The 9,713-nt window shown below is 30.3% G+C and overlaps 1 protein-coding gene across 2 annotated transcripts; it reads left to right on the top strand.

Annotated features, from left to right (window-relative positions):
• The first annotated feature begins 738 nt into the window (after positions 1-738).
• On the top strand, positions 739-2,791 carry LOC107032171 (calcium load-activated calcium channel). Of its 2 annotated transcripts, none has more exons than XM_027912041.1 (2): positions 739-1,448; positions 2,383-2,791. In XM_027912041.1, exon 1 carries the CDS (start codon positions 846-848, stop codon positions 1,428-1,430), a length of 585 nt encoding a protein of 194 aa, XP_027767842.1. In that variant the 5' UTR covers positions 739-845; the 3' UTR covers positions 1,431-1,448; positions 2,383-2,791. The 2 variants fall into 2 exon arrangements, with proteins under 2 accessions (XP_027767842.1, XP_015089238.1); XM_015233752.2 differs by having other exon boundaries at positions 2,376-2,791.
• The last annotated feature ends 6,922 nt before the right edge of the window (positions 2,792-9,713 follow it).

The following is a 9,713-nucleotide window of genomic DNA, read 5'->3' as shown; positions in this document are numbered from 1 at the left end:
TTACAATACAAAAAAATATAGTTTTAATTTTTTTTCTTTAAATTAAGGAATGAAAGAAAAAAACAAAATAAGAATAAAAAACTCAAATAATTATAATAAAAAAAGTCAAAAAATAATTTATATATGAAAAAAAATTAAAATACACCTTGAACTTTGATAGAAGAATTATATATACCCCTAAATATTTTTTTTTTAAAAATTACAAGTAATAAATATAAATTTAAAACTAATTTTTTAACTTCCGTTAAATGAAGGATATATATGAGCCATTTTGTAACGGCAGGGGTATATGTGAGCCGTTTGTATAACGGTAAGGGCATATATGAGCCACTTTTATAACGAGGGGTATATCAGCTTCAAATGACAAAATTGAGGAGTATATCAGACTCTTTTCCCTTATAAGTATATAAGACGAAAGTATATGTATTTGTATATATAATTTTTTCTCGTTTTATACAAATACAAACACAATTTATACATTAGTGTTAGTATAAAGTGAGAGAGGAAAAGGAGATTTTATGGGGAGAGAGGTGAACGACAGATATTTGCTACAGATTACAATTAAATGAAACTGTCATTATAATCTTTAGTTTAAATTAATAATATTCTATTTTATATAATTTTTTCTATGTTTATACTCGATAATAGAGTTAATAATCTTTAAAATAAATTCAAATACAATTCTAATAAAAAGTGAATATTGGACAAATAAAAATAAACGAAAAGAGATAAGTGTAAACAAAAAAGAAAAAAACATAATCCTTTCTCTTCTCGTTAAGACTTGAGAGATCCTTTTTCTTCTCTGAAAATCATCATTCACAGATCAGTTCTCTCTCCTATCAACAATGGCGGCGGCGGGATTTTTCTCCAATACCAAATACTCCGACAGCTTAACACTCGTCGGAATTTCAATCTGCACAGCTATAGTATGTGAGGCAATTTCATATCTCCTTATATACCGCACTACTTCATACAAATCCCTCAAATCTACAATCGATAAAGCTTCAAAAAAGCTCGAAACTATGAAGACTCAGGAACCGGTTCCGTCTGTACTCACTAAGAAGTCGAAAACGAAGAAAATTGATCGGGTCGAAACTTCCTTGAAGGAGTCAACCCGGGATCTCTCCCTTTTCAAATTCAAATCCGGATTCGTCGTCGCCGTTGTGTTGTTTATGGTTTTCGGATTTCTTAACAGTCTTTTTGAAGGGAAAGTTGTTGCTAAATTGCCGTTTATACCCTTTCGTCTTGTTCAGAAGATGAGTCATAGAGGGTTACCGGGTGATGACATGACGGATTGTTCAATGGCGTTTTTGTACTTCCTTTGTTCGATTAGTATCAGGACGAATCTTCAGAAGTTCTTAGGGTTTTCACCTCCTCGTGGATCTGCTGGAGCTGGGTTATTCCCAATGCCTGATCCAAAGACCAATTGATAGATCCAGCAGAACTGGGTATTGTTTTTTTTTTTTGTTATTGTTTAGAGTAATAATCTTTTTTTCTACGTAAAGTTTTGAACTTGATTGATTTTTCTGCTCCTAGATTTGGAATTCATAATAAGAACCTTGATTAATTGAGTTGTAACTGAATTCTGTAGAATTAGTTTTACTTGATCTTTTGCTTATATATTTTGACTCTCTTTTCTACATATTGAGCTTTGCTAAACTGTTTCATTGCCACGATTAGTGAGAAGGGTTACTTGAGGATGATAGTTCATGTGAGAATAGTCGTAATATGATGGATTGGATAAGAAGAATTTATGTAGCTGAACCCAATTGGGATTGAGATGTTGTCGTTGATTTAGTTCATCGAATCCTTAATAGATGATATGGGTAGATCTCACCGGTATTGCTTTAATCCTTTGCTATGAAGTAAATTGTTTCATTGATGACATCAAGACGATGCAATGGTTAAGAATGAGATATAGTGAGGTTCAGTAAATTTGTCTATGTTAACTGTGAACTAACTACCAAACAATCTCCATAAAGTCCAGTGTATGGGAAAAAAGAAGAGGGAAGACATGCTAACATAATGAGATAAACTTCTATGGGATGTATTTTTGTTTGACATGCTTCACGGCATATCATTTTTCGGTTCCAACTCCTATGATTTCTCTTCTTGTTTATGCCTTTTAGACTGAAATATAGCATTAGAAAACCAAAGTCCCTATAGATGAATCGAGAAACTCATTTACCATTAGGAAATCTATGATCTTTCTAGTTTTAGGAGGTATAACTGAATGAATCACCATTTAACTAGCTGTTACAAAACTAGTTTCAATTTGCCTTCCATTTTTGGCTCCGTTCTTGTTTGCTACTCTGTCTCTCTATAGTGGTGCATTCTAGTCCAAAGTCTCTATAGGGTAATTTTCTTATGTTCAGACTTCAGCCATTCAAGAAATTCTCCGGACACACTAGTTATACCTGCATCATGATATCAGCGGATTGCAGTTGAAAAGTTGGCAGCTTTGATGCTAAAGATATTCTCTGTATCTTGGAATATCCAAATTCAAGTGGTGTTTTACTTGGTACACATCCTCGTTATTCTAACTGATTGTTTATAGTCTGCGTCCTAGTTCTCTGCAATGTACAACCCAACAGTCTGAATGTAACTACTCAGCAGTTCATTCAGACAAACGTTGGAAAGAATTTGGTCTTTTTGGAAAAGAACTCTTTTTCTTTTTCAATTATAAACTGGTAGATTTCGAGAACTTGGTGTAAAGATATTGCTCTTTGATTTTGCGAGCTTGGTGTAAAGATGTTGCTCCTTTTACAACAAGTATATCAAATTGTTCTTACTCGGGGCACACTTACAGACGGGGAGTAGTAGGAAACCTTCATCTCATAAACTCGTGTATGCTATCTTGAACTCTTTTTCCTTTGAACAAACTTAGGATGCAATGATAGGGAACCTTGATTCATTACCATTTACTATAGTTTTTCAACAGTAGGATTTGGGTCATGCATAACACTACTCCAGAAGTACTTTTCTTGTTAGTATTGTTTCCATGAGTGGTGTTATTGGATTTTGCTGCTTTGTACACATGCTCGACGTTAGTATGAGAAAAGAAAAAGAAAAACAGCAGAACCCATTCTAACTGATCCAAGGTCATATAGTCTATTAGCACAGATAAATTAACCAAAAAAAAAAAGGGAAAATGCACCCATACACCCCTAGACTATGATCGAAATCTCAGCGACACATCTTAACTATTCTAAGGTCCTATTATCCCTAAACTTATTCTTTTTGTAATTTTGTGCACCTTTATAACTTACGTGGCATCTAAATATCTCTCACGCGCCTCAATTGCGTGGAGTCATGAAGTGTGCCACGTAAGACAAAATGTGTATAAAATTACAAAAAAAAATAAGTTCGGCGACAATAAAACCTTAATTTAGTTAAGGTGTGTCTATGAGATTTTGGTCATAGTCTAGGGGATACTTGTGCATTTTCCAAGAAAAGAAAAGATGAGTAGACTTGGGCCAGGCTGAATGATGAAGCTTACACTCATTCACATTGGTTCATCCTGCTATATCTTACGCCTTTTGTTTTTCTAAACGCAAAAGGTTCTTGGCCATTTGTCAAGACCCAGGAATCCATTGGACATTTCAGCAACATGATATGATATCCCCATCCGACCAAAGTTGCATTTTAGTGTTTTTACCATAAAGTTGAGCTTTTTTGAAGTGGGTTGCTTCACGCAAGACATTGCTTAGGGCTAACGAGTCACGTTACATGTTAATAATACCTAATACATCCTCTCACCTTATAAGAAAAAAAGGAAATACATAATACATACTCTCAACAACAGGTAAAAATATTTCCTGCATATGCTATTTATACTAAATCATCATACAAACATGATAAATTAAGGTGAAAATGTGCATTAACTAACTATGATTTAACGATAGTAATATATGTGAAGGTATGTGTCTTGTATCTATTGATTTAGTGTAAATACGAGTGTATAAAAGTTCTTTATCTATTCCATTCTCAACCAATTCAAGTAAAGGTGAATCTTGATACTTCATGTAATAGTCAGAAGTGGGCTGGAATAAAATACTGATGGCCCAATACTAAAGGCCCAATTAAATAATTTAACAAGAAATTTCATTGGGGGTCCTTCTTAAGGAGTATTACAGTATTTAATTGGGATAATCGTATATAATAGCAAACTAATAACCTAAAATAAACGGAGTAATCACGGTTTGATTTAGTTGTGCTCCATATCAAACGTTTGTCAAAGTTTGTCAGTCGTCTCTCTCCCAAAACTCTCGCTCGCCACTCTCCCATTCTCGCTTGCCACTCTTCCTCTGCTCGCCTCTCTTGCTTTATACAAAAAAATGTGTACAAATTGTGTTTCTATTTTGTATAAAGCGAGAGAAAATTGTATATACACATGCAAAAACATATATTTTCGTGCTATACACTTAATTATATAAGTTACAAACATTTACTTCAATTCAATTGTATACAAATGCAAATTTTATACAAATATTGCAGCGAAAAAGGCCAGCGAATTATACAATTGCAGTGAAATACAATTTTCTCTCGCTTTATACAACAGAAGTGTTAAATTGTGTTTCTGTTTTTGTATAAAGCGAGAGAAAAACATATATCTTCTTCCTATACACTTATAATTATACAGTATACAAACATTTTACTTCGATTCAATTGTATGCAAAGCAAATTTTATACACATATTGCAGCGAAATAGGCCAGCGAATTATACAATTGCGCATTATACAATTGCAGTGAAATAGGCCAGTGAATTATACAATTGCAGCGAAATAGGTCAGCGAATCATACAATTGTATATGTATAGCGAGGCCAGCAAATTATACAATTTAGGCCAGCGAATTATACAGTTGTATATGTATAGCGAATTATACAATTATATGTTTGCTATAGAGCGAAATTATGCAAACTTTGTTATAGCATACAAATATGATTTTTTTTTGTTATATGTGAAAGTTGCCCTTTAAATTTTGGTCACGTTAAAAAAAGTTTAACAGTCATTGGGTGCACTCCTCCTTCCTCCTCCATCATCAAATCTACGATAGAAAATCAAAGACTCGTTACTTATGTATTGTTGATTTGATTGATGAAACTTAAAAAATACGTCGTTATTTGATTTTTTAGTTTGATTGATTGGGTCGAATATAATAATTATGAAAATTATTGAGTTTAGTATATTAGAATGTTAGTTATCAAATTTGAAGTTGATTAGAGCCTATTCTGAAGCAAAAACATATCAATGTGTAATTACTCAGAAACTTCTGGTGATATGCTAGCATTGTGAATAATTTGTTCTAAATTTACCACACAAGTTGTACTAAAGTTTTGACAAATCCATCTATCAAAAATCCTAGTGATCAACTAGAATGTGTGAAAATTTAATTTGAAGTTGCAATACAATTTGTACTAAAGTATTACTAGTGATTCATTACGACTTGTATTATTTATGTACATCTCCTATAGTTTAATGGTTTCTTTCTTGCTTCTTACTAAACAATGCTTTTGTAACCAAGACTAAGTAGTTGTCTTCACTTATATATTTTAGTTTTAACGAGGCGTATTTAGGATTTCGAAAGAATGGGTGTACTATTACGAAAAAATCCACTTAAGATATAAATTTAATTGATTTGACTTTTATATTCTTAACACTGAAATGTTAACTTTAATAATTATAGTTCCAATAAATATAATACTACTAGTTTTAAATTCTAATATACACATGTGATTTAACTATGAAAAATTTTACACTACTGTTTTGTTTAGGAATTTTTCAATGTAACACACTTGAAAATTTTGAAAGATTAAAGCAAAAATAATAGAAAAAATGATTGAAACGCCATAAGTATTTCCGAAAAACCACTTGGAGGAATGTAACTAAAAAATAAGATAGATGTGGTGCACCCAATCATCATTTAATATTATATGTTATTTTTAACATGGATTCACACCCAATTACATAATGTTAACAATTTATGTAACTGTTGCCTCAACCGATTTTTTTTTTGAAATTAAAATTGATTAAATCTTCTTTAAGATCAACAAAGTCTCGAGAGATTGAATGAATTAGCTATATTATCATTTGAAAAAGGATTATTAAAGCAGATTGATTATAAACCAGTACTTAATGACTTTGCATTTAAAATAACTAGAAAAGTACATTTTAAATAAAAGTATGTAATGAAAAAAATAAAATATTAGATTCCCTCTCTTAAGTTTCGCTTTAGGCCCCTAATGTTATTGAGTCGGCCCTGGTAATGTCACTGGATATTTATCAAATAAGAAAATTTGTTATTTTTTTTTAGACTGATTAAAAAAAACGTGTCATATAAATTGCGACAGAAAGAACATAACTCTATGAGGAGGAAGTGCATTCAAAGATATCAGTAAAAGAAGAGAAAATGAACACAAAATGTTCATGTAAGTCTTCAATACTAAAAATTGGAAAGATCGAATAGATCGATGCACAAAGCATTTCATGTTCAAGTAAGACTCGAAGAAGAATTGTACTCCGAAGATTATATGACACAGACAACTTATAATCCCCATTATGCAACTTGCTAGTGAGCACTGCTTTCACAGATCGAACCTGTAACCATTTTATCATTACTTCAACGCTTCCGTTTAAATTTCAAAACATTGAAATTAAAGAGAATAAATATATTTAGCTAAAAGTAGTTTAAATAGTGTAAGATATCTCATAATATTTCCTACCACATGAAGAAATAAAAGCATTGAAGAACCAAATCCTCTCTGAATCTTTGGATAGTGATATTTCGACAACTTTATTTAATATTTAACGACTTAGTTTTTTATTTTATAATAAAATTATTAGCTTTACAAAATTTCAATGAATTTATTTGATGAAATCTTAATTAAGATGACCTGGCCAGAAAAAAAAAATGAGTTTGATACAATTAATATTTGTCATGTATCTGAGGTAATATGTAATTAATGTTCTCATCTCACTTTAATAGTTGTATAATTTCTGTTATAATTATAACTAAACACATGATAATACATGTTACATGTTAAAAAAGTAGGCTATTGTACTAATTTTCGTTATGCGTAGGTTCATGAAGCTAAGAGTTGAATTATATCTTATTTTTCGAGTAAAAAAAAGTAAATTTTCGCGATTTGAACTCACCATAATCTCCCAATCATGTTATAATAACTTTTAATAAAATGTTACTTTTAAACATGATCAAATGGAAAAGGAAACACCTAAATTGAAAAGGAAAAAAAGAATGTATCTAGAGTATAATATATATGTGAGCTTTTACTTTTAAGTTATATCTTATGTATATATAATATCTTTTAATTAAATATCCACAAGGATTTGATTATAATGAATTAATTTATTATATATTAATTTGAGATATTTATTAATCTGACATAAGTATTAACGTAGCTAGCTAGTTATAAATTGTAGTCTACGAGAAATGAGAATCGTAGAAAGGGGACCCCTAGCCAATATAATATTTATTTTTTACAGTTAATTATTCTAAAACTTTTAAAATTTATAAAATACCTATTTAATTTTTTATAGTACAAAGAAAAATCTTCAAGATTCATGTTGATCCTTTTTTTTAAGAATCCTAATAAGTAATTACCAAAAATTACTTACTACTTATAAATCCATTCGAACTTAATAATTTAGTTTAAAACCTTTATAATAAGCATTAAGAAAACTCAATAAATAAATACTATGAATTTAAAACTTAGTAAATGAAATGAGTTATCATAAAATTTCAGACTTGAATTATAAATTTAAATTTAGAATTTGTGTAAACTTGCACTACCCTAAATCCCTAATAACAGAACAAGTCAAGAATGTCATGTTAATTATAATCAAAATATAAATTATTATATTGATTTTGGTTAAATAATTATCTTTTTTTTTCTCTTCCTCTTTATATTAATATTTATTTCACATCTCATCAATTGATTAGATTGTAGTTGTTAACCATTTAAGGGTAATTAATAGTTATGCACCCTCTAGTTGTTAAAAGAGTACTGTTCTTAACATTTATAGGAGCACTTGTTGAATGATATCCACAAATATTGCCAACAAAATAAAAAACCAATATTAAATGTAACAATTAATAATCAACTTTGATTATTTAAACCAATTTCCAAAAATGGTCATATTAATCCTTTTCTTAAAAAAGTTGTGTAATTTATGTAGTTTAGTCCCTACAAAATAGTGCGGCAAAATCTTACTAAATTAATATTTGGTAAATTAATAATGGGAAACTTTCATATATTGCCACATAAAAATAATTAATTACTCTCTATATCTATAGCTTGATAATTACAATTTGTAGCTACATGTTATTTGGAGGAGAGAGGCGAGCGAGACTGGGAGAGAGAGGAAAGAGGCGAGAGAGAGGGGGAAAAGAGTGGGAGAAAGGTGAATTGTATATATATATTGGTTGGATAATTGTATATTATGCATATGTAATTGTATATATGGCAAGAGAGATTGGATAGAGAGGAGAGAGGCGAGCGAGATGGGGATAGAGAGGAGAGAGGCAAGTGAGAGAGGGCAGAGAGTGGGAGAGAGGTGAATTGTATAAGTATATAATTGTATATAACTGTATATTATACATACAAATTTGTATAAATGACAAGCGAAACTGGGAGAGGGAGGAGAGAGGCGAGTGAGATTGAGAGAGGGAGGAGAGAGGCGAGCGAGAGAGGGCAGAGAGTGGGAGAGAGGTGAATTGTATATGTATATAGGCTAAAAAATTGCATATTATACATATTTATTTGTATATCCTGGCGAATTATACATATACAAATATGACTAATTATACAAACTCGAAGTTAACTCAAGTAATTAATGTATAATGTTAGTCGCAAGTGGTAATTATAGCAAACTATAGCTATGATGAGTAATTAAATAGTATAAGTTTGCTTATCCGCGTAATTTTCCCATTAATAATTTCCTTAAAATAATATTTTCCTCGGTCACGACTTAAATTAATGGAAAAAATTACTTATTTCAATAAGATAGTATTACAATTTAGTGAAATGTGATTTTATTGTGTTTTGTTTTTTGTTAAACTATAAATCTAGTTGAAGTTCATCTCTAATTTTTCTTTTTGCATCCAAAAGTTATGTTGTTGTCTTTTCGAAATGCACCATAAAATTGTGAAGAATTCTAGAATGCGATAAGTGTTTCCTTACGCGTAACTGGTTTCAAATGTACCGTATCATCTCAACTTTAGCATGAACATTATTTTTATGAGATCTACAATTTCTTCTAAGTTTCGCACCTCTAAACATGTATCATTTTCACCTAATAATCCAATTTGTTATTGACGTCTATTTTATTGTGGTAGTCGAGATCATTAATAATGACCTCAAATTCATAAATGATGTTTTCACAAGTGGATTCATTCAAATTTTATGACATTTAATTATCCTTCAAAAAAATTTTATTGCAGTGTCAAAAATAATTTGTTATTGTCTTTTGCTGAACATTATATTTGTAGTCTAAGTCGGCATTGTAAATTGATAGCATCATAAACATTAATCTTTCCTGGATAAATTTGTCTCACTTCATAGTCTTCTTATATCCTACGATAAAAGTTGATTGTGATGATATATCTTGAAAGCTTTTATTATCATAATATCACAAGGTTGAATCTCAAAACAGTCTTCAAATTAATAAATATTAATTTATCGATTAAATAATA

The sequence above is a fragment of the Solanum pennellii genome, chromosome 10 (genome assembly GCF_001406875.1).
Source record: "Solanum pennellii chromosome 10, SPENNV200".
Classification (NCBI taxonomy): domain Eukaryota; kingdom Viridiplantae; phylum Streptophyta; class Magnoliopsida; order Solanales; family Solanaceae; genus Solanum; species Solanum pennellii.
Note: the sequence above shows the minus strand (reverse complement) of the source record. Positions and strands in the feature narration are given on the sequence as shown.